At 39.9% G+C, this 26,678-nt stretch overlaps 1 protein-coding gene across 3 annotated transcripts; it reads right to left on the bottom strand.

Moving 5' to 3' along the window:
* Positions 1-691: 691 nt before the first annotated feature.
* Positions 692-24,399, bottom strand: otud5a (OTU deubiquitinase 5a). 3 transcript variants are annotated; one of them, XM_014134560.2, is made up of 9 exons: positions 23,578-24,399; positions 20,801-20,891; positions 6,573-6,637; positions 6,333-6,489; positions 5,705-5,853; positions 3,077-3,265; positions 2,712-2,916; positions 2,455-2,568; positions 692-1,208 (listed from the first exon to the last, which is right to left on the bottom strand). In XM_014134560.2, exons 1-9 carry the CDS (start codon positions 24,130-24,132, stop codon positions 1,087-1,089), a joined length of 1,647 nt encoding a protein of 548 aa, XP_013990035.1. In that variant the 5' UTR covers positions 24,133-24,399; the 3' UTR covers positions 692-1,086.
* Between the last annotated feature and the right edge of the window lie 2,279 nt (positions 24,400-26,678).

Here is a 26,678-nt window from a genome sequence, read left to right on the forward strand (position 1 = left end):
GCTGCATTAGCGGTAGTATTTTGAATTGTGGTCCAATCACAATGTAGCATGATTTAACTATATTAATATTCATATACCACTACTGCTTTACTCCGAATTAGATACATTCCAGTAAATGAGCGGTCTTTTGATGAGAAGCACCTTCCTTGTGGTACTTTTTCATTTTAGCGCGCACATCTCTCTTCTTGTTACAGTGCATGATGTGCTTGATTCTGTATCTGCATTCACTGTGCATAGGTGTGTGTGCTCATAGCATGAACATAATATTTAACATTTTACTGAAGTAAATTGCAAATAGCACTGTCATCATCGACAGCATAGTAATAGATGAATAATAACAAAGTATTATCTGCCTGTCACTATTGCAGCCAAATTTCCTGCAGCTCATATTATGGCTGTTATTGTTTGGAGATAATCCTTGCAGATTAATTTGTGAAAGAAATGCTTCCGGAAGGTTAATGTTAATTTTAGGTAGGAGTAAAAAACAGTGCCCACAAGTAAACAGTGGGCGGCAATAACAGAGAGAGAAAAAAAAACTCACATAAATGGGAATTCCATTGAACTCGTTATCTACAAATCCAATCAATTATTCAGGTAAAATGCAATTCAATATTTAGAAGTGTATATCAATTCGAGTGGGTATGAAATTAATAAGTACAGTTATAGCAAAAAGAAATACACAAAAATGCTGTTTTTCAGAAAGATTTCCTCTTTTATTCCAAGAAAAAAAAAAGTATTTTCATCCCAAACAAGAAAAGAAAATAAAAACAAACTTATATTAACCAATCATTAAGAGGATAAGTATGACCATTTTTATATATTTTTTCTTCTTGTTTTCTATGATGATATTGGTTGTGTTCAATTAAACATGCAACTAAATAAGTCCAATGATGGTGTCTATGGTATTAGAAAGGAAGGGGGTGGAGTCTGATTATGCTGGATCTTTATTGGTAGGTGTGGAGAGGCAGAGATGGATGATAGGGAGAAGGAGGAGAGAAGACTGGATGGTTACATGATGACGTTTGGATTTTTCCCCGTTCTGCCACCTTCCTTCCAGGGGACGTTGTGTGTGCTTGATCCCCTTTATCAACTGCTGTCTGGAGAGGGTTCTCTATGCATTGAGTTCTTCTTCATGCTGTCGAGGTACTCTTGTTGTGAAACGGCCAAGACTGAGGCCAGAATCTCATCATCCTCCCAGTCTGTTAAGCCTACACCATAGAGAAAGGGAAAAATACACATTCTAGCATTCTAATGTAAGAGGACTTTGAGAAGAAAGAAAATCTGATAGTTATTTTAAATCAAGAGGGGTATTGGAATTACTAGTTTATAAAATATTGTTAGTTGCTGTTTATATTCTGCACATTAGCGACAGTGGTTAGCATAGATTTTGTTTGGGTTGAAAAAGCTTGTACACAAATACAAATGTGGCAGTATATGCACCCAATCACGACCCAGCCAATATGAGAGGGAGGTCATTTCAGGTGAAGTGCATCTGTTTTCAGCTTTGCTCCCGCACCACACCCTTGTTTCCTGTTTCTAATATTCTACGTTCTTACAATTCTTCTTCTGATTTCCTGTTTGTTTTCCTTTCAGATACAGAGTAGCTAAGCGATAGAATACACCATCATGAGAAATGATCATAAAATAAATACGTGTCCTATGGTGACCCAAATACTTTAAAGATACATGTATGTATAACTGATAGGTGCACACACAGTTTTTTAAAATACATTATGTACATTAAATTATTTTGTCTGTAATGTATTTTTCGTTATGTGTCGGAACCCAGTATGATTTGCTTTCGCCATTGGCGTTGGCTAATGGGGATCCTAATAAATCTAATAAAAAATAAACATTGTGATGATACACTGTAACCTATCCAATCATTAACATTTGAAAGTTATGTAAAACAAAACAAAAATGTTCCACTAATCTCTAGTATACATATGTGGGATTCCCTGTAGCTCAGTTGGTAGAGCATGGTGTTTGCAACGCCAGGGTTGTGGGTTCAATTCCCACGGGGGGCCAGCACAGAAAAAAAAAAAAAAAAATGTATGAAATTGTATGAAATGTATGCATTCACTACTGTAAGTCGCTCTGGATAAGAGCGTCTGCTAAATGACTAAAATGTAAAAAAAATATGTTGTTATTCAAGTGTCTTCAGTCCAGCAGCAGCTACAGCACCGTGCTTTCACAACAGAGGATGTGTAATAACACTGTCTAGAACACTGTGATTGATATGCCTTATGTTAAGGATTGCAGCTAGTGATAAAAACTATCCCAAGCGAAATATTACATCTCAAACTGAACATACTACCCATTCTATGAATAACATATAAATAACATACAACAGCAGTTATTGCCCTAAGGGGACAGATACAGTTGTTTGAACTGAATTGAATGCATTCATTTGAGTAAGTCTTTAAGTAAAGAAAGAGCAAGTGGTTATCTTACCAAAGGCGGTGGGTGACATTTCTTTCATGATAGCACGGTACTCCAGGGCCGGGTACAGAGACTTCAGAGAGGAGGTGGGTCTATCAGGCCCAACACAAGCCTGGTTGCTGGGACCTAGAGTAGGGGGCAGAGAGACATTCCCATCATCAAATCAGGATTCTTTACAAAGATGAAACCCTACTATTCCAATGTTCATTAGATACACAGCCCTCTGAGTTGATTCATGACACTTCTGATGGTTTGTCACAGTGACTAACCTGGGGCACAAGGTGAAGGGGGCTTGGACATGAGGGCTGCCCCAGCAGGGGAGGGAGGCTTGTTGCTTGTGTCTGAGTGAGAGGGGTCAGTGTTCTCCGGTGAGGGAGCGGAGCTGCGCTGCCGGGGCGAGCGGGCACTCCACTCCTCCAGACCACTAGAAGATGCTGCGGTGGCCGAGCTGCAGGTGGCACTAGCCTTACGGGGCTGGGGGGAGAGGGAGACATGGACCTCATTAAAAACACATGCCAGCTGCTGCAACACTTCAATACTGGACACTAGATTCATATGAACCAAATGTGGTACTATTGTCTTTCTAAGAAGGATGTCACCGAACTGCTCTTCAATCTTCCACGTTTTCTCTCACCTGGCGCGCCTGCTTCTCTTGGTCCTGAAGCCACTGCAGGTAGGACTCCCTGGCCACCTGCTCCTCAATGGCCTCGTTGGTGGCCTCCCAGTCCGTGGCTCTCTTCTTGTCCTCCAGCATCTGCTGCTCAATCCACGACTCCTCAGAGGTCTTTATAGCGTTCTTCATAAGTGACTGGTCTACATACTGCTGGGAGGGAGAGGACAGAGGTCACTAACTGGACATAAAACTGAAAAAAATCCATACAGTTACATATCGGGATATTATTTTTGATGATATATCGTATCGACAATATCATTTTTGTACTAGTTGGCTGGGCCTGCACCAAAACTCAATTTTTAAAATAGGGATCCAAACTCATTTTCTCATGGCTCACTCTCTTGTGAGAGTGACTCACTCTCTTTTCTCAATCTCTCTCTCTTGTCCCTCTGCAGCAGACATATGGTGAGCAATATGCACATATAGAACCATGAGAATAGCATTACATATCGCATTGGCACCTAAGTATCGTGATAATATCTTATCGTGAGGTCCCCAGCAATTCCCAGGCCTAGGGGACAATGTGTAACGACCAAGTAACAATGTGTAACGAACAAATAACAATGTGTAACGAACAAGTAACAATGTGTAACGAACAAGTAACAATGTGTAACGAACAAGTAACAATGTGCAACGAACAAGTAACAATGTGTAACGAACAAGTAACAATGTGTAACGAACAAGTAACAATGTGTAACGACCAAGACAAACTCTTCAGATCCTTCACACCTTATCAAGGAGATTTGACAAGTTTAGTCTGCTGGCTATCAAGAGAATGTTTCGCTATCCGTCTAGAAATGACTCCAGGTCTTTGATATCTTTGTCCATGCGTGCATTAGTAAGAGACAATCAGGACACTCAGAATTTAGCAAATGGAAAAACTGCCTCCAGCCTTTCTGGGAAAGCATGCCCGTTTCCTAATCTAAGGCTAAATGGAGATGGCTAGGTGTGTGGCCCTCTATGTGGGAGCTCCACCCATGGTAGACAACATGTCCTTAGCGCCTGAACAGTCCGACTGCACAGTCTGTTCCCCATAACGTCATGGTCCTCTGCCCTGCTCAATATGATGAATGAGACCAATGCACAAAGACCACAGCTAGTTCCCAACTAGCAACAACTCCTTAGGCCTACCGATAACATCTGATGTGCTTCTAAAGCACTTTGAGTACCCAAGATACCTCAACAGTGCCACCGTTATCTAGCTAGCACTTCATGACAACCGCAATGTTATGAAGCTGTTTACTGACAACAAATCACACTATTAAGACAATATGTTATTTCCCTTACAAATTAGAAAATGAAAGAAAATAAAGTAGATAAGACTCTCCAACCACATTTATGTGTGGAATCAAAACATTGCCACTTCTAACTGGCTCAAACATCTGCCAACATTCAACCAATAACAATACAAAACAGGAATCTTCAATAAATACGATATACATCAACAAACAGCTAATCTGTTGAGTGCTACAGTGGTTTTCCTGGTCAAGGAGCCCAGGCTAGTGTTTTCTAATTACTGTGGGGTCATTCACCATGATGCGCTGCTTGTTGATCATGGTAGTGTTATCATTAGGCATCTCAACACAAACAGCACAGTCTACTGCTAATAGGCTCCTCCAGAGAGACGGGGACATGTGGAATGTTGCCCCTCTCTGAGCTCAGCCTCCATTCCTTTGATGTGTATGTGTTCTGAAAGTGGGACACTCCAGGCCACACGCTCTCGTCTCGCAGGGATCTTAAGCTATGATGACCCAAAGACTGTCACCTCTCTCCCACTTTTCCACTCTGACTGAGTCTGCCTGGCTGCCTGACTGTGTCTGGATGGACCCATGGACGTCATCCATTTCGTCAGGGGAAAGTCACAAGATCTCCGAATGATTCAGTTATGAAAGATTTCAATTGCACTATTACACAACCAACGCAGCATCCAAAAAGCCTTTATAACTTTATGCGGCTAATCAATTAAGTCAAATTTGATAACAACCACCTGTTTAAGACAGGAAAAGGCAATGGAACCGATAACAACACTAACAGCAATGCTAGCCAGCTGCTAATTGGTTAATGTCAATAAATCAAATAATCATGAACTCAACTTAAACTGCTCGTCAGTGAAATGACACTGCAATGTGAGATGCGTCTGTGACTCAGAGGCAATGCAGGCTGCCAGCTGGAACATGTCAATGCACTGAAAAGCAACGATTAGGCAAGAGTGCTTTCAAACAATCATTTAGCGTGACAGAGGGGTCAACTGAGTCACACACAGGAAGAAGACAGTCACACCATCGTAAACTGGGCCAACATCCATAGCATTGTAAATCAAGGTGAATCAAGGAGAATCAAGGTGAATCAATTAGAATCAAGGGAACCTAATGAAATTCTCCAGAACGCACATTTAGCCTTTCTTCTGACAGGGAGCCATGCTGAGGACCAAGGTCTCTTATAGATGAGCCTACATAACACTACCACTTGTCCTCAAATGACATGTTTTATACATCTAAATACTGTTTTTATTTTCTAGTAATGTAACAACGACAAGGATATATTGCCCATTTCAGTGTTAAATCCTAAAGACAAGATGTAGGTACCCACCCCTGGTTTTAAAGCAGGAAGCCCAAGGCCTACTCCAATTGTCGCTTTGTTGGGGTTCACCACAGAGTTGTAGTGAATGTTACGATGGTAGCTGACTCTGATTGGTTCGTCATTGTTTTGATGAATGCCATGGAACGTGTTGATTGGTTCTGGAAGAGGGAAAAAAAAAAAAAGAGTTTAACAGAACTACGTGATCAAAGTACTACTATCAATGCACTACTATGGCCACACTTATTCAGAAGATATTCCATTTAAAACACTAATGTCCAAATTGTCTAGATTTTAATCAATAATAAAATGGCAGTTCTGTTTGAAAAACAGTCCAATTACTCACAGGAGTACCTATTAGTAATCTCTCTCAAGTAGGCCTATACGTCAAAGGCCATAAAACTCAAAAATTAAACTGTGTACAGTAATAATAATATTTGCTATTTAGCAGTCACTTTTTTCCAAAGCAATTTAGTCATGCTTACATAAATCTTTAGGTATGGGTGATCCTGGGATTCGAACCCACTACCCTGGTGTCTCAAGCGCCATTGCTCTACTGACTGAGTTACAGAGGACCTACCAGAGGACCATTAGCTCTGATAATAATGCACCTGGCATGGCCCACTGCTGAAAAACACACCTGTGCCCTCCTGGTAAACTTCCACTGGTCGATTGTACATCTCTGCCATAGCCTGCATCTCGATATGGTTCCCGTGGCAGTTGTTTTTCCTCTTCCTGTTGATGTACGTGGTGAAGTCTTCTGTCACGTAGTTCGAAAAGTAGTCTGCATTTTTCGTCTGAAATTAGAGAACACATTTCCATTATGAAAAATCCCAACAGGTGAAATCTGCCTGGTAACCAAAAAAATAAGAAAACTTACCAAGTAGTCCATGCAGTGTTTACGGACAACTTCATGCATATCTTGGTCTCCATATACTTGATCAGCTGCAAACAAGAGGGAATTAGGTGTTACAACAAAATGCAACATACATCTTTCTGACGAAGGCTAGTTCAAACTAATACAGTATGAAGTAGCATATGACTGACAAAGTATGATTCATGCAGTTGTATGTAATTTACAGTACCAGTCAAAAGTTTGGACACACCTACTCATTCAAAGGTTTTTCTTTATTTTTACTATTTTCTACATTGTGGAATAATAGTGAAGACATCAAAACTATGAAATAACACATTTGGAATCATGTAGCAACCAAAAAAAGTGTTAAACCAATCTAAATATATTTGAGATTCTTCAATGATGACAACTTTGCACTCTTGGCATTCTCACAACCAGTTTCTCCTGGAATGATTTTCCAACAGTCTTGAAGGAGTTCCCACATATGCGGAGCACTTGTTGGCTGCTTTTCCTTCACTCTGTGGTCCAACTCATCCCAAACCATCTCAATTGGGTTGAGGTTGGGTGATTGTGGAGGCCAGGTCATCTGATGCAGCACTCCATCACTCTCCTTCCAGGTCATGGTTTTGGGTCATTGTCCAGTTGAAAAACAAATTATAGTCCCACAAAGCGCAAACCAGATGGGATGTCGTATTGCTGTGGTAGCCATGCTGGTTAAGTGTGCCTAGAGAATTCTAAATCCCCACACCTCCTCCTCCATGCTTCATGGTGGGAACTACACATGTAGAGATCATCTGTTCACCTACTCTGCATCTCACAAAGACAAAGTGGTTGGAATAAAAAATCTGAAATTTGAACTCATCAGACCAAAGGACAGATTTCCACCTGTCTAATAACCATTACTTGTGTTTCTTGGCCCAAGCAAGTCTCTTCTTCTTATTAGTGTCCTTCAGCAGTGTTTTCTTTGCAGAAATTCAACCATGAAGGCCTGATTCACAGAGTCTCCTCTGAACAGTTGATGTTGAGATGTGTCTGTTACTTGAACTCTGTGAAGCATTTATTTGGGCTGCAATTTCTGAGGCTGGTAACTGTAATGAACTTATCCTCTGCAGCAGTGGTAACTCTGGGTCTTCCTGTCCTGTGGTGGTCCTCATGAGAGCCAGTTTCATCATAGCGCTTGGTTTTTGCATCTGCACTTGAAGAAACTTTCAAAGTTCATAAGATTTTCCTAATTAACTGACCTTCCCGGCTTAAGGTGATGATGGACTGTTGTTTCTCTTTGCTTATTTGAGCTGTTATTTCCATAATATGGACTTGGTCTTTTACCAAATAGGGATATCTTCTGTATACCACCCCTACCTTGTCACAACAAAACTGATTGGCTCAAATGCATTAAGGAAAGAAATTCTACAAATTAACTTTTAACAAGGCACACCTGTTCATTGAAATGCATTCCAGGTGACGACCTCATGACGCTGGATAAGAGTGTGCAAACTTGTCATCAAGGCAAAGGGTGGCTACTTTGAAGAATCTCAAATATAAAATATATTTTGATTTAACACTTTTTTTGATTACTACATGATTCCAAATGTGTTATTTCATAGTTTTGATGTCTTCACTATTATTCTACAATGAAGAAAATAGTAAAAATAAAGAAAAACCCTTGAATAAGTAGGTGTGTCCAAACTTTTGACTGGTACTGTAATCAATATGGATCTATAGGACTATTTTATTAAAGCAGGTGCAAATGCTTTATCATCAGTATTGCACATTTGAATGCATAAGATGGTAGATTGACTATAAAGGGGTATTTTGGCGGGCTTTCTCTTTGGTTGCATCCCCAGCTAGACGTGATCTATATAGAGATATGAGTTGAGTCACTTGTATGATCCACATATGTAAACAAAACTAAAAGGTTTTCTCTCCACAGACCCCCCTTTCCTCAACCAGTGCAAAATATGCAAATGAGCACCAGTTTCAGTCTTCATTCCGGCAAGTCACATGGTACTGTAAGCCGCAAAGATTCTGAGAAACTCTTAGTCAATTTCCTCTTTCTCAGCATCAACCTGCTTAACCAGGGCAGGAACAGAAATACATTTAGCAAAAATGTTCATGGAAATAGAATAACAGTAAAACCTATCTTACTTCCCACCACCAAACATATTTTTTAACTAAATAAAGATATCTATAATGCAAACTAAAAAGAGTAAACAGCCTCAATGTTTTAACCTGAAGGATGGTGACTAAAGTCTTTGAAAAATGTCAGTTCCAACATGTCAGTTCCAACATGTCAGTTCCAACATGTCAATATTGACAACGTAGTCTTGAATTTCACTACAAAAAAAACATAGTGTTTTGAAGCTTGTGTATGACTAGCACAAAATATTCTAGTTCCCTTGTGACTGAATGTTCTCATGGCAAGATGTGGCACTGGCAACACTCCAAGTGGCTAGTGTTGGATGGAGGGCACATTTTCTGGCAGGTCCAGTTTGTCATTATGCCTCAGCAACACGCCTGAATGAGCTGCTCATGGTGTTCCTGACCTTCAACATGTTCCTCACTGTCACTCTGGACAGAGTCAGATTTAAACAAATAGGCCTACAATACATAAAGATTGACACAAAGGACGACAGTTCAAGGTTCAAATACAGATATATGGATGTTTATCATTCAGCAGCCTGTGACCTACTGGTTTAAAGAAGTGGTGGAGAATTAGGTGAGAGGAGACGAGTCACATGTTTGACTGCTTTCAGTACCCAATTCCCCGATGAGGTTGAGACGTAATGGTCTATGAACCAAGTGGACTCCAGTGAAGTATGACATGGACAGGTGTAGGAGGGCTGTTTGAGATGGGGATTACCCCCAAACCCATTGGTGTAAATCTGACTCATCTGCCAAAAATCCCATTCTCATGAGATCTTTCCACTGCACGTTTCAGTTCTGAACAAAACAGATGCTAGGACCTCATTTGATTATGTGGTTGATTTGTCATGTAGTCTTCAGTCATTTTCTAAAATAACTAAAATCATCAATGAAGAGTACAAAGGGTGATTCCACGCCAGCAGGAGCAGAAAACATTTTTGGTATCTCAGATTGTTCTGGTAATTCTCACATAAACTTCATTAGGAGGAAGGATGTTTGAAATGCTTTTTACATTTGTATCACAAACAATTTTTTTGAAAATCCATGATGAAAGTGGCTGTTTTAAGCCGTTTTTAGACCCGTACATGTAAGACGCTCTGATCTGTGAACTGTACACAATACAGACATCTTCGTGTCATTATATTCCTTATAGCAGTGGACACCAACCTTTTCTGAGTACAGATCACTTTCGCAGTCAAAAAGCAAGCAGAGATCTACCACTCAGACTTTTTTTTAAATATTACTTACATTTTTTAATTTATTACTATTAACCTAATAAAACAGTTCTATGTGAATGAGGTTTGTGCAGTAGGCCTAATACATTATCACAGCATATTGGCTATATGCCTGGCCTGACAATATTGTTCTTCTCAGACCATATTTCAAAACTCATGCTTTGATTACAAAATAGATCAGTTGGTGTAGCACTTGCGAGGCACAGCTGAGCATAAATTTAAATAATTATATGTTTTATTTTAATGGACTGATGGTACCTGCATCTAATGGTCATGGTGCTTTCAAGACAACTGAAAAAAACAAGGTAAAATCATGACGTCAGTGATCTTCAGGTTGGAGGTCTAGAAAGAGGCCAGAGTTTCCGACATTGAATTCCGAGTTGGATGACCGTTCAAAACCATTTTTCCCCAGTCGGATCTCGCCCCCTCCTCCGAGTTCCCAGTTGTCTTGAACACGACATTAGTCTCAGCGGAGGGCGGGCGAGAGCAGCATAGGGTCCGCCTCTCACGGTCCCTGCTCTCTCCTTCCTATGGTGAGACTGACCAGAGAGAGGGGACAGCGTCTTCCACCTGATGGTGAACTCTAGTCGCACCGAATCTGACTCATGCACAAATTCATGTAGTTTCTATGACCAAATAAAGTGAAATAATCCTCTCTATTAATATAGACAGGACAAGCTGCTAATAATAATAATAATAATAATAATAATAATAACAACAACAACGCAGGACTATCGATACTCTTGGCTACTGATTCATTGCAACGTGAGTGGAAGTAGTGAGAAGCATGTTTTATGTTTTGTAAGTGTTGAAAAAGAACAGTGTTGACAGTGCTGAACACATTTTTAACATGAACTCACTCATAAAATACAGCAGCTCTTTGCTGTATTCTTTGAGAGTCTCTCCGTGGTCATGGTTTTAAAAGTTATTAAATCTTAGTTAGTTAGTATCAAACTTTGCTGTGGCCGGGGTTGTGGAAGCTCTGTTGGGACGGTGATATGAGCTATCCAATTGGCCAGTGCAGTAGGAGCACTTCATTTAGCCACAAATCTCCCAGTCCACTGGGTAAGTGGAGTCTTTTCAGACAAATTAAATGGTTCAAAATAGGAACACTTTGCTTACCCGGTGCGCAGGGCTTCTGAATCAAGTGCACCTACCGCCAACAGTGCAACACAAATAAAATGTAAAAAAGAGCACAAGGCTTTTATCACAGCCTTTATCGTTGGCTTTTCAACAGAAATGTTTGGTGATCAACTAGGAATGCCTTGAAGATTGACCGGTTGGTGACCCCTGCCTTATAGTGTGCTCTAACATACATTCTGAAATACACATTTTCACATTAATTTATTCAACATTACAACTATTAGTATGAATATCATAAAACGACCCTTTTTGACTTAACTTGTTGTTTTTTTTGTGGAAGAACATAGTCTTCAAACTTCAGAGTGAGTTCTCTGGTACTTATAATGATATGCCCCATTTTGACCATAGAATGCACACCGTGTATAGCAAACATTAAGAAGACCTTCCTAATATTGAGTTGCAAAGGTAAATTACCCTGACAGATGAAAATGCACATCATTTACTTACTTAGTCCAATTCAATTATCAACGAAATTGGCTAATAAATAGCTTAATGCATGGCTGGCTACTACTGCCTGCATTTTTTCCAGACACAGATTTAGATGAAGGAAGTTGAATTCACTTGACCCATGTATTGTTTCACTTGATAGAGGAGCAAATCAGAATGAGTTTTCCCCCACAAAAGGGCTTTATTACAGAAAGAAGTACTCCTCAGTTGTAGATTGAACAACAATGACTAGCTACGGATTCATAAATTATGTTTGAAGATGAGTAAGTGAGTGAAAGAGATCCTCGCGTGTCTGTCTTGGGAATGAGAGCAGAGGAAGAGCGGCATGTTATAATCCAATCGTTGCAACAGGCTCAACCGATACCCCGCCCGTCTCTTTACAGACAGAAGAAATAGCCAACAGTCATTTAGCACACACAGTGCTTCACACTGTTTGAATGAAAGAGAGATGTGTGTTGGCAGCTGAAATAGTTTTTTTGTTCCTCTTCCGATCATGGACAATAAAAAAAACATTAAAAAAAATAGACTTGTGTCATAATCATATTTGGAAAATTCATATCAGTTGCAATACTTGTTTTGTCCGAGTACTTGGTACATGCCTACCATTTACCATTCACGGTGCTCATAAAACGGATTAAAACGGATTAGAACTTCAGAATCACTCCGGAAATGTGATGTACTTGTAGAGTATATTGTTCTAAACAAAACCTCTTAAAATGAACAATCTAAAAAAGGGTAGTCTGAGATATATTATTCATGTTGAATAGATTCATGTGTAAATGTGTATTTCAGAATGTAGACATACTCCATATGTTAGAGAACAGTATAAGAACTATGACACCGGGATGTATCATGTACAGATCACAGGGTCTTACAGGAGGCATGAATATGTCTGAAAAGGGGCCTAAAATGGCGACTTTTATCATGATAAAACAGAAGAAAATAGTAATACAAATGTTTAAAAAAAAAAGTCAAACATCCTTTCTCCCAATTAAGTTTCTATGTGAGAATTGCCAGAACAATCTGAGATACTGTACCAAGAATATCACCCCAAAGCAACCTAACAGTGTTCTATGGGTAGGGTTGGTGAATATGATGAACTGGGGTTTGATGCCTGTCAGAAAACATGACCAGGCAACTGGTCAATGAGGAGGAGACTGACAAGAAAAACGGAAGAGGAAGAAATTCTATGTGCAAGATTACTGAGAAAAGAGCTGAATAGATAGGCTACATTTCACAAGAAGAGACCAACACCACACAGAGAACCAGAAACCACATGCATACTAGCTACAACCAAGCGATAATGCAATGCTGGTAAGTAACCAATGAGTGCATTTCTAAGAAAGGGGCAGGGCTCTATGCAGATCTAGAGACAGGCAGATTAGTTAGGTTCCTACCCTGCTGGTCTGTCAACGGTTGATAAAGTTTATCTAAATGATGCATAAATTACTCTTAAGTCACCCGTCAGTGGAGAACAAGCATGTGAATAAAGAAATCTGCTCTTCACTGGAATCATATCGGCGAGGCCTGACATTGCTCCATTGTGTCTTCATGCAGCGAGTTGTGGAAAGATAGAAAAAAACCCAGTCTGTAGTGTTTTGTCAACTCAAAACAGTATTAGAGTAGGCTGTAATAAGACATGCTACTAAAAGATCCTTAGAGACTGCTTCACTCACTCTACTCTGGCCAGGAAACAATGTAAAAAGGGCTGAGGGCAGACTCAACTCAAGAAGATGAGAGCAGATATTGAATGCCATCAACGGCCCTGTATTCATACCATTTCAGACACCACAGTTGAGTGGACATAACCTAAAACGTTCTTCTAGTTTTTTTAAGGTAGCCCTGCCAGTCAGATGCAGGTGAATCATGGCTACCATTGTTGATTATTTGCTACTGAATACTGACCCACTGAATGATCCTGGAGGAGATGAGCACCACTGTCACAGTCAAAGGCAGAGCAGTGTAACCTATTTGACAATGATACTGCCAGGTTCCAGTGACCTGTTGTACTTGACCGGACATCTCCAACTTGAACTTTGCTCTTTAAACATAAACAGATCAATAGCCCCCTACCTATGTCAACTGCATTCAACATCTAATCACAGATAAGCCCTACCTGCCACCGTCTGATCTTTTGAGCTAAAATTACACTGCGGCCTCAATGCTCGCTTCAGTGTAATTCCTACCCAAATTAGACTTCCTCAATCAGACTGCTAGGCCTAAAACTGGATGAAAGATTGCTTAAAGCCTCAATTGTAAGGGCTTATGCTGTCATTACACCCCTTTATCTCTAACTATGTCTTCACCTTCATCTAACAGTTCAGAAGCATTTCAATATGGAAAAGTTCAAACTTACTAGCTCTGAATTACTAAGCCCAGTGTGTGAGTGTGGGAGGGGGGACGTCCCACGTGTTGTGTGTGTGTGTGTGTGTGTGTGTGTGGGTGTGTGTTGTCTGTACTATTGCAACTCATAAGAGCAATGTGCAATTGGGCAAAAGGGCAAAGTGAGCAATGTGTGAACTTCAAAATGTCCAAATTAACAATTATTACTTAAGATTACCATCACTTCTGAATCATAGTATGGCACAGAAGGCTTAAGGTCATGAATAGTGTATTGTGATCAGACTGACTCTGGGTAACATTTCAAAATTATAGTGGGGGGCGATCTCCAATCTTTCTCAATTTTTCAGACAGTCGTCTATGCTGGTTGGGATTATTGCAAAACTCTGCTTTCTCGGACCAGACAGACGAAAATGTGTAGACTCACTGTAACAGTAATTAAGCCAAAGGGCACCATCTCTAAGTTCACCAGTACAGTGTGCCTTCACATACAAAATTGTGACAATAGTATTTATTTTTCTCTCGCTTAAAAAAAAAGAAGATCTTGCCAGTTGAAGTTTCACAGGTACTACTAGCTTCGCTCATGACCTCACTGTGTAAGGTCAAAGGCCACCAAATGTGCTGTCCTGACCGGTTACATGGGTAGTGTTTTGTGATCCTTATGAAATGTGCAGTCCTGAGACCTATAAGAAGCACAGGGTCAACACAATGATCGACGTCTTTGGAATGCACCACAGAAAATTCTTAACTCCAGTTTAGCTTCAAACTTTGCTCTACGTTTTTGAATAGACAAATAACATGAGATCCTTAGTGGAGCAGCTTCAATGTTATCAAAGCTCAGCCAGTAGCCTTCATGCCAGTAATTTTATTACTATGAAAATGTGAGAGCATAATATCCAGATGCTCTTGTCAGCCTTCAGGCTGTGTGTTCAGTGGCTTGGGGAGTCGCAGGTACAATCCTGAGCCTCCTGGGACACTCACTCACTTCGCAAAGAAAATATATTAACTGGCTTCTACCTCAGATTGTAGGACAAGTTGTTAATACATTTTGTAAAACAGAGAGACCAGTCATAAACTTAATTTAGGCTATGTGGATTTGGAACTTTCTTTAACAAGTTTTGACTATTTTAAAGCCCCTCTGGGCTTATTAAACACCATGACAATGCACACGACTCTCTTCCTTACTGGAGACCCCGTTACCATGTCAACATTGTCAGTAAGGAATTTCAACCACACCTTGGCGCACAATGAAATCAAAGGACTGGGGAGAGGACTGCACAGAAGTCAATAACTAAGGCCTAAATTATAGCAGCAATATACAGGCCCTGCAGGGTCCTAATGGAGGGGAACCCATCAATGTTGTCATGGGAAAAAGTGGGAAATGAGAAGAGGCCATGGGTCTATCAATCAAGCCTGATTCTCTGGATGACATTGTTGTTGTGCAGCAAGTATCCATGTTTGGATTCATGGACAGACAGTGCAAAACAAAAATACATTCACAGTGTAAAACACAAACAAAGTACATGTTAACTCACACCTGTCTTTTCTCTGGATGCCAGACAGAAATAATCTCAATCATTTTGTTTACTACCACAGACAGAGAAACATTGAACACAACCCGTTCAACACAACCCAGAGTCACATGCAGCTGGAATGTGTTTTGCATCATTTAAGGCTTTCTCCGACCGGTTCACTCACTCACTCACACACACACACACACACACACACACACACACACACACACACACACACACACACACACACACACACACACACACACACACACACACACACACACACACACACACACACACACACACACACACACACACACACACACACACACACACCTGAGAAATGAGTTGACCTACAGTCTCCACACACACAGGTTTAACTTGTTTCAGCCCTAGCATGTTAATGTGTAATTCACATTCCTACTTACAGACTGTATAGGATTGTGACTAGTGATAGTATCACTCATACCTGAGAATGCCGCAAGGTTGGCGAGAATACTGCTGGAATGTTAATTGGTATAAAACCATGGCAATAGAATTAGTAGGACATTCTGATCAAAGCAATTCTCCATGGTATGCGAACTGTCAGACATATTTGATTGATATTTGATTTTCTTGTGCGATTGGCAACGAACAAAAACATACCAAAAAACATACAAACTTTTGTTTGTATCTTAGGCACACACACAAAAAAAGTGTTTTAATAATAAAGTTAGTGGAATTGGCCTGTGTGGAGAAGAGATAGTCCTGGGAATGATAAGTGCTAGGCAGGGACTGTTAGTTCTGGCTCATTGGCAGTGTGCGTTCCAGTCTGTTAATCAAGAAAGGGTAGGGATCAAAAGCACAAAGGGTCTAGACTAGAGCTCCTTTTGCACAAGTGTCCCACTACCAACCAATTATCACAAAACAGGCCCGATACTGATGAGAGAAAGACAGTGACAATTCATTTCTCCAATAAGTCCTCTCAATATTAGGGTCATTGCACCAATTCAGTGCATTTTGGGAAGTGTTTACATGTTTATTTCGTTTTTTTACATTCTGTCATAAAGAGCCGTTGAACTTAATAAAAAACACGTTCTAATTCCAGCAGGTTAAAAGGGGAAAAGAATTACTACAGTAATTGCCTATTAAGTGCCAAATAAAACTAACAGGGTTGATGATCTCATCTTTAATCAGTCATGAATCCCCTTGTGACAGGAGGAATGGAAGCGTGTTGCGTGCAACAGGGAGTTGCAATTGAATGCAAGCTTCACCCCCAAAAATGTATTAACATGTCTAACCTGTCCGTCTATGGGTAACAGGGTTGACGCGTTCTGCTCCACCACTCAGTTTTCCACCAGAAAACACAAAACAAATAAATGACCGGCTAAACTGCTTTTACACTATGATTTGACTATTAGATGTTGCTTTTGAAAAAAAATACATTTGAAAAAAGGCATTGTTTCACCATATTAAAACAAGAGTTCAGTTCACAGAACAGGGTTGACTTTATAATGAGGGACAGACGTAAATGAATCACTAAACACATTAAATAAATAATGATCTTCAGAAATGACGGTCAAAGCAACAAAATAACTAGGACTTTACAATAATAGTGAAAACTGTGTGGATTAAGTGGGTTAAAGTCTTCCTAGAAGTCACAGAGGGTGCACGGAGGGACACTTTAAAAAGTCTTTATTAATATTACAAATCTGATTGATTCAATTCTCCATGTTATCTAAAGTAAGAGAACTTTGTTTAATATAAAAGGCTTTTAAAATTCAACATTGGTGCACAATTTCTACTTAAAATATCACTATTTTTGTGGAATGACCCGTTAACTATTTTAATCCCACTGATATCAATTAAATGTATCAACCAAAACAATACCAATGAAGTTCTATTATTCTGGCGCCTGTGTCAGGAAAATATTAACAGAAAGCCTAGATGGTTGACCAGGTGATTAGCTGCCTGGGTCAGAGTGGCCCACTCCCACATGTCCACACAAAGTTTACATACAGCTCTAATGTCAAGTCGATTTCCGGTATGCATTATTCTCTGCCAACACAGAGCAAGGAAAGGGAACAAAGTGACTGAAAATCTAAAATGAATGAAAGGAGGAGTGAGGGTATTGATAATAGTGAAGGTGAGCAAGAGAAAGAAGAGTAAAGTCAAGCAATGAGACGGGAGGAATAAATGAGTGGGAATGAGTAAGTACAGTAATGATTGAAAAGGAATGCTAGGGCAGGGCTCTGTAACCACGGAGACCTTTACCTTATTCCTGCACTAGGTCTAGTCGATGACAATGTCATGATGCCACTGGCCGATACAGACTGTCACACCATTTAGCAAAATGTGGACATGCAACATATCTACACACACATGATCTTGGGTTGCAAAAATGCTAAACTTAATTGACATGGGTAAGTAGCCAATAAGTATAAAAGGTTGTGTTCTAGGACGGAAGACAAACAAAAAAGTGTGTGTGGGGGGGGGGGGGGAAATAAAAGATCCAAGATCTTTTCCATACGCACAAAAAGCTTATTTCTCACAAACTTTGTGCAGAAATTTGTTTAAATCCCTGTTAGTGAGCATTTCTCCTTTGCCAAGATAATCCATCCACCTGACAGGTGTGGTATATCAAGAAGCTGATTAAACAGTATGATCATTACACAGGTGCACCTTGTGCTGGGCACAATAAAATGCCACTAATTTGATTTGATTTATTAAAATGTGCAGTATTGCCATTGCATTTTATGGCAATTTGATACCGTGACGAGTTCTTGAGGTCCATTGACGTGCCATTTATCTCCCGCCATCACCTCAAGTTTCATCCTGATAATGCACAGCCCCATGGTGCAAGGATCTGTACACAATTCCTAGAAGCTGAAAATGTCCCAGTTCTTCCATGGCCTGTATACCCACTCAGCATGTTTGGGATGCTCTGGATTGAGGTGTATGACAGTGTGTTCCAGTTCAGGCCAATATCCAGAAACTTCGCACCGCCATTGAAGAGGAGTGGGACAACATTCCACAGGCAACAATCAACAGCCTAACCAACTTTGTGGAAAGGACATGTGTCGTGCTGCATGAGGCAAATGGTGGTCACACCAGATACGGAATGGTTTTCTGATCCACGCCCCTACATTACGTAAATAAAAAAAAGGTATCCGTGACCTACAGATGCATATCTGTATTCCCAGTCATGTGAAATCCATAGATTAGGGCCTAATGAATTTATTTAAAATTGACTGATTTCCTTATGTGAACTATAACTCAGGAAAATCTTTGAAATTGTTGCATGTTGCGTTTATATATTTTTTTCAGTGTAGCTTAGTTTAGTTAAGCCATAAGACATCACAGTTCAGAAGTCAGTAATCAATGATGCTAAGGATTTAAACATCTAGGTAAATTATACTCAGGGGACAGGGGGAGATATACCGCTTTACAAAAAGTGTGTTGTGGGTTAGATAGTCCAATGCTTTTTCTCAGGAACTCCAAATGTGATCTGGCCACATATGAAACCAAAGCAGAAAGTACAGCATTGAGAAATCCCCACCACAACACATCAGGTGTGGACAGGGGTGAATTACCGTCAAATACTACTCACATTCACACCACTGATGTAGAAAAACCCACCAGCATGTCGTCTGTGTATTATTGTTACATGTTGATGGCGAAATTCATTTCTATGAAATGAAACTAGTTTATGGCAAAACTTTACACTGAAGCGAAGGGAGACCTTCTTGACTTCACCTGAGAACCCTAGTTTCAAGTGAGGTGACTAAAAGAGCGTATTGCTGGGAGAGGAAGAGTGCAACATTACAATAACCCTTATTCAAAGATGGAATACCCATCAGTTGAGTGATATGTAAACAGTTGTAAAGCACACACAGTTGATGAAAAAGAAAACAGGTTGTTTTACTGTTTACATCTTCTCTTTAGCTAGGCCTGTTTCCAGATCAAAGAAAATATTAACCAGAAAAACAAAGGCAAACACCTGATGACTTAAAACTAAAATAACAAACCTCCATCAGACTCCCAAATCATTTTGTGGAATGTTTTCCCATAGAGTGAAAAGAAACTAGGCCAGTCTTTTTGAGCACCTGGCTGAAGGGAAAGCGCTAGCCTCATTTCAGGACTGCTCTTATATAACCCCATTCTTGTTCAACTATCCCAATTGTTTGGGAATGGATTGATTTCACACCTTAGAGTACTGGGAGTGTGAAGATAAATGTAACTGGTGTGAATTCATAGATGGAGGTCAATATGAATGTGGTTTCCATCCGAGCCTAAGGGTAATAACAAAGCTATGAGACCCAGATATGAGGAGCCATTCTCAGCCCGTTCTGACACCTGCAGGTGGCCGGGTCATGGCTATGCTCAATCGACAGAACACATTCAGGGAAACAAAGTAGGCCTAAACAACGTTTTTTGGGTCAAGAAAAAAATATACAGAAGTAATTCATTTTTTAAAAACACCAACTAGAAGCATTAGAATTGGCCCTGTGCTTTTTAACAGGGTTCATACAGTCACAGCATCATAGAATCCACTATGAATAACCATGGTAAAGTAGCGCCATCTAGTGTCATAAACGGAAATTGGTTGGCATTGCTCTTTACCAAATTATACCTTGATTTAGTTCAAAGTCAGGTAGACAAAATGAAGGCTAATGATACCAATGTCAAAAACGTGTACATAACATTCAAGCTCCTTCATGGAGTCCATTACTGACATTCTTTCAAAATTCTTTCCACATTTCATTGGAGCATTTCACATCACTGCATTCTTTACCAGGAAGTAGGTTGGTAATCTTTGACATCGTGTAGGTAAATTAATTGATCTCTTTATTTATAAAGCCCTTTTACAAAAACTCCCACTGTACCTTACATCATTAATAACCTTAAGACATATGAATTACCACATCCAGTCTCAGGGATGGCTAACTCTGGAAATTCCTTCGGTCTCTACTGAGTTAGGTAAATCAGCTTTTCGGGGTTTTTTGCACTGTATTTGAGGAACAAAATTCTCTTAAATTTGCTTCTACATCTGCATTGCTTGCTGTTTGGAGTTTTAAGCTGGGCTTCTGTATAGCACTTTGTGACATCTGCTAATGTAAAAAGGGCTTTATAAATACATTTGATTTGACGTTTCGGTGCCTCTGGGGCAAAATAGACTTGTGATTAAGGACCTTATTACTGATTGTTTTTTTTGTTTTTTTTATGACCGTGTTTAGTTTCCGTTTGCATTTCGTATTTGATGCAGTTTAGTAATTTTTGTAATTCAGGGCTCTTCTGTAAAAGAGACCTTGGTCTCAGTATGACTCCCTGGTCAAATAAAGGTTTAACAAATGATCAGCACATCTTTGCTGCAGGTTTTATGTTGGATTGATCGAGTTCAAAGACAAGGCCTGGGTCCATTGGAGGGCAAATGAGAAGGCTGTCCACTTACCGACAGCTCTGAAGAGACATGCTCCATCCTCTTTCATTTTTTTAATGACGAAGCCTTTCTTTTCCCCAAGCGCTTTCTCAAACCAGTGCTCCTGCTGAGAGAAATAGAAAATCTGTAATTCAATGCAATGGGTTATACAGGCAGGTCTATCCGACTACCATAGGAGGCAACCTTACATTAACGTCTCAAGTGAGCTTGTTGAAGTATTTATGGAATAACATTCCGAGTGCAGATTAGGCTAAAATAGAGTTTTAGCTACACATTTGTTTACAAAGTCTCCAATGACATGAAAGCAGACCTGTGTGCCAGTGTGAGGTTGACGCCCTCTAGAGGGGTAACAACCGAAACTTGCTCAAATCATTGAATCATTTCGTCCAACTAGGGTTGAGCGATATCCAGTGGTGTAAAGTACTTAAGTAAAAATACTTTAAAGTACTACTTCAGTAGTTTTTTGGGGGTATCTGTACTTTACTATTTATATTTTTGGCAACTTTTATTTGACCAAATTCCTAAACAAAATATTGTACTTTTTACTCGATACATATTTCCCTGACACCCAAAAGTACTCTTTACATTTTGACAGGAAAATTATCCAATTCACACACTTGTCAAGAGAACATCCCTGCTCATCCCTACTGCCTCTGATCTGGCGGACTCACTACACAAATGCTTGTTTGTTTGTAAATTACGTCTGAGTGTTGGAGTGTGCCCCTGGCTATCCGTCAATAAAAAAAAAATAGAATATTGTACCTTCTGGTTTGCTTAATATAAGGAATTTGAAAGTATTTATACTTTTACTTTTGATACTTAAGTACATTTTAGCAATTCCATTTACTTTTGATACTTAAGTATATTTAAAACCAAATACTTTTTGACTTTTACTCAAGTAGTAGTTTACTGGGTGACTTTCACTTTTACTTGAATCATTTTCTATTTGGGTATATTTACTTTCACTCAAGTATGACAATTGAGTACTTTTTCCACCACTGGCAATATCCAGATTTTCACACGTCATACTGTTTCTTTACCATACCGGGCTATACGATATTACCGGAAGTGCACACAACGGGAGCTATTTAAAAAAAAAACTACACAACACAATTGAGGTAATAGGGATCTTGATCCAGGAGGGGATTGAATGTCTCTGCTGTAACCATGAAACTTGATCACAACATCTAGCCACTTCGCTAGCAAGTTAGCAAACCACATGCTGGAGCCCTGAGCTGGATATCATTTATTTGACATCTTAGATTTCTTATAGTTATACTTAACTTATAGTTATAAACAGTGGCGTAGCACGCATCCCCACTGCCCCCGCGAGGCGGGGATGCCCCCAACCTCCCCAAAAAACGGTATTGAAAATCCTATGGTCGGTAATTTAAAATCCCCAAGGTATACAGTGGAAATGGTATATCTGCCAAGCCTAAATCCAAATGAATGAAAGAAAATCCTTGTTTACCACACCATTACATGAACATGTCTGTTTCCAACTTATGTAGGCTAATTCATTAATGACAAGTTGTATTATTAAGTTTGTCCTTTTCTTACCGAGAGGTAAAATACAAATATCCACAAATGTCTTCAAAGCCAACCGTATGAGTAGTAAGCCTATTAAGCACAGCCTTGGCTTAGTCTATTCACTTTATTCAAATCGATGTGCAACTTATTGCAATTATTTCATCCTTTTTAAGCAAAGGCCTAGGCTACATGGTTTAAAAAGACATTGTTTGTAAACAATTGTGTAAAACAAACTTTGCCAATATTTTGGGTTATCATGGAGTATAACAGCTGTACTAAGTTCATGAGTATGTTCATGGCATTTTGATTCTTGAAGAATCAAATAGAACTAGGACTACCATTAATGGACATGACGACTGAATAGCAGAAGTAGGCTTACTATTGCTGATTGAACAATTAAATAGGCCTACTTTCTGCGATGCAAGAACTTAAAATTCCTGGTTTATTAAATAGCATCCCTCATTTGTCACTAAACAGCCTAGATATGTTCATAATGATGACAATTCTGTTAGAATAAGAAGCTATGATGAATTTCAGGAATAGACTTATTCGAGATCTTTGAGCAACTGTAGAATCTGTCAATTTAAATTTTAGCTTAGCCCTCTTTTTTAAGGGATGAATATTACTTGTTTGCCTACACTAGCTTTAAATGCTACCACATCATATCATATTTAGCCAAAGAGATATTGCTATCATGTAGCCTAATGCCATTTATTGACTAGCAGTAGATCAAACAAACTGCTATTTGCATGTGAAAATAGAATGGGATGCATTTGCTCCATTGTTTGTGACGCTGATAGTATGCACATCTTGCAGAGACTGTCTTTACTGTTAAGGCTTAATCGAAAGGTGCTGCATTATGACACCTGGTACGTAATAAAAACAAATGACTGGCATACAAAAAAGCTAGCTAGCTCATTATTTCTCCAAACTTTGAATACTTTCACATTCCATTTTAGATGATGCCTGAATTGATCTGGTTGACAGAACATACCTGGATGGAGAAAGCAAATAACTAGTGACATTCAAAACATATACGTTTTACCCACTACTCCCAAACGGGTCATTTCTAGAACGCCCATTTAAAACCAATGTGCTACTGGTATTGCTTTATTTTGCAAAAAAAAGTGCCTGTGTGAAATAAACAGTAAGAATTGTTCATATAAATGTTCATTTAAATGGCTAGTTGCGGGACGAAGGTAGTGGTCACCCTGGAGGCCATGAGCTGAACTAATGAACTACATTTTACACAGCATTACCTGCTCCACTGTCGCTGGGTCCTCAGACTGCAGTCTCGATGCGTTCTCGTATTCATCTTCACTGTTGTAACCCGCACCTTCCTCCGAATCAGCACTGGGACCTCCACCGCCACCTCCAGCTACGCCGGGTGTTCCACCACCGGCCACCCCAGAGCAGGTTGCTTGTCGTCGCCTTTTACTCAGACCAGGCCCCGAGCAACAACTTCCAATTCCCCCACCACAACCAACGCTGCCTGACAGTTCTCCGCGTGTCCCAGCAACGCATGGTATTCCTCCAGTCCCATTACCATCCCCAGGTCCAACAGGAGACCCTGAAACCACGGGAGGGGGAGAGGCCTGCTGCGGCCGAGAGCTAGCTTCGTTCCGTCTATCCTCCCTTGTCGAAGGTGGAGCGGCTTGATAGGACCATGGTGGCGGCGAGGCCCTCGGTCTTGCACCTGTACGACCTCCGTGTGGATGTTGATGTGGGTCAGAGCCACTCCTTCTGTCAGTCTCGTCCGGGTGGTCCGAAACACCGACACTCGAGTTCGGCTTCTTCTTCGGAAGAATCGTCATGGTTGTCTGTTAGGGAGGGGGTCAACGGGGTGACGATTCCTTCTTTCCAGAATGTAGTTAGTAGGCCAACTTTGCCGTTAAGGCCGTCCGTTTTTGTGCAATATTCGACCTTAAACACTTAGGTTACAAAATATATCGATATCATCTGTTATTGGCTTTGTTTTCTGGGGATAGCTAGCTAGTTGAACAATAACAAACCGTCTCCCTCTTCCCGTCCTCCAAGCTCTCCATTCCCCACAAAACATCAACACAGATCTGACGACACAGGAACGTCACTTCCCTTGCAAGAGCTTTTTTCAGGGTCTATGCTACTCGGGATCCTTGGGACGTCCATACCCCTCCATTGAAGTTGACGTTTAAAAAATGGTTAAGGTACGTAGTTATGAAAGGTTTATAGTTGAGGGTAGGGCAGGATAGGGGTTAGGTCTGGACGTTTTCCTTCGTCAATGGTCTTTCTGCGCCGTCACTAGTTACCACAGCCCCAAAGTCAAAAACCCTGCCCATTTCTACAATTTATCTTCTTAAAATTGGATTTTAAACCTAACCTTGACCTTAATTTTAACCAAACAACTAACCTTATACTTAACCCTAACCTTAAGTTAAGACTGAAAAGCTAATTTTAGTTTTTATGAATGTTTACCATATAGCCACTTTGGGTGTGGTAACTAATGGAAATGCAAATAATGTATAGATTATAATGGAAAATATAAATATTACCAGATTTTTTTTTTCTTTATTAATCCAGGTGTCATTGATTAAGTGTTTGTTTATTCCTGCAAGAGACCACAGTAAATGTTTGCTGGACATATAATTACATTTTAGTACTTTAGCAGATAGTCTCATCCAGAGCAACTAGGGTTATGTGCCTTGCTCAAGGGCACATTGACAGGTTGTTTGCCTAGTTGTCTTGGGGATTCAAACCGGCAACCTTTTGGTTCCTGGCCCATCACTCTTAACCGCTAGGCTACCTGCCGTCCTATAATAATCATGTGTTACTATTTTTGGACTCATATTATGAATAAAATAATTAGATAAAATGTGTGTTTGATTTTAGTATCTGTATGCACATATTCCTAATGGAAATTCCAGCAATTTAGCCTAATTAAATCTACCCTCAGAAGAAGAGGCATTTTGGAAAATCCATATGATGACAATTGGCATGTGTCATGATTAGTTGTTATTTTTTCTGTTCATTAAGCCTTCTTTGCTTTATTTGAGTGATTGGGCATAGGGGCCCCATGGGATGGCAATTGCTTCAGCATTCACCTCTGAAATAGTAGGTCTAATAAAACAAATTAAATACTCACTTTTTGCCAAGATGTTTAGATATGCTCCAAGCCCCACTGCACAAACCTTACTGTATGTAGTATTGTTGATGTTGTGAATGTGCATAGTCTATATTTACTCTGTTGGGCCTACAATACATGGTTGAGGTGGGTCATCACATCTCTGATCAACTGAAGTTCCTTATGGAAAAATAAAGTATAATAAACAACAATATAAACGCGACATGCAACAATTTCAAAGATTTTACTGAGTTACAGTTCATATAAGGAAATCAGTCAAATAAAATAAATAAATTAGGCCCTTATCTACGGGTAGGGGTGCAACCATGTTTGGGCCTCGCAGTGGAGGTTCCTCGGAGGATGAAGGGGAGGACCATCCTCCTCAGTGAATTTCAGAAAGAAAAAAAATGAAACATTAAAAAAGTTATACTTTTTTGATAAAACTATACTAAATATGTCACCAAATAATTGATTAAAACACACTGTTTTGCAATGAAGGTCTACGGTAGGCTTGACAGCACTCTGTAGGGTAGCACCATGGTGTCGCTGTTTGGACATTGGGTACATTGACTTCAGTACAAAATTTAGGAGGCTCATGGTTCTCACCCCCTTCGATCGACTTACACAGTAATTATGACATCTTCCGGAGGACGTCCTCTAGCCTATCAGAGCTCTTGCAACATGAACTGACATGTTGTCCACCCAATCAAAGAATCAGAGAATTAATCTAGTACTGAAAGCATAAGCTACAGCTAGCTAGTACTGCAGTGTGTAAAATGTGGTGAGTAGTTGACTCAAAGAGAGAGAAAGACAATAGTTTAACAATTTTGAACAAATTAATTTCTTCCAAAATGAAGAAGCAAGAGAGAAATAGAGAGAGATTTCTTTCTTTTTTCACTTTCAGTTTTACTTACTTCGCTATCAAATGCATCGAGTTAGTTTAGCCTACTGAAACGCCGCTCAAAAAGAAGGATGATATGTTAGTTAGCTGCCTATGGCTTTCCAACACAACACTGGAACTCTTCCAAGTCAAGGTAAGCTTTTGGTGTTACTAATTTATTGCCACCGGGAGCCAGTGTAACTGCTTACTGTAGCGTTACTGCATGATTGTAGCGGGTTTACTAATGCGTTACTTCTATTAGCTATGCTGACTATGATGTTAATTTAGCTAACATGGTGACAACGATGTAGGCTGTGTGTAGCTGTTTGGCTTGGAAAGGTTTTTTGCTTGTCACATACAGCTGATGTGTTGTGCATTGA

The sequence above is a fragment of the Salmo salar genome, chromosome ssa13 (genome assembly GCF_905237065.1).
Source record: "Salmo salar chromosome ssa13, Ssal_v3.1, whole genome shotgun sequence".
In the NCBI taxonomy this organism is placed as follows: domain Eukaryota; kingdom Metazoa; phylum Chordata; class Actinopteri; order Salmoniformes; family Salmonidae; genus Salmo; species Salmo salar.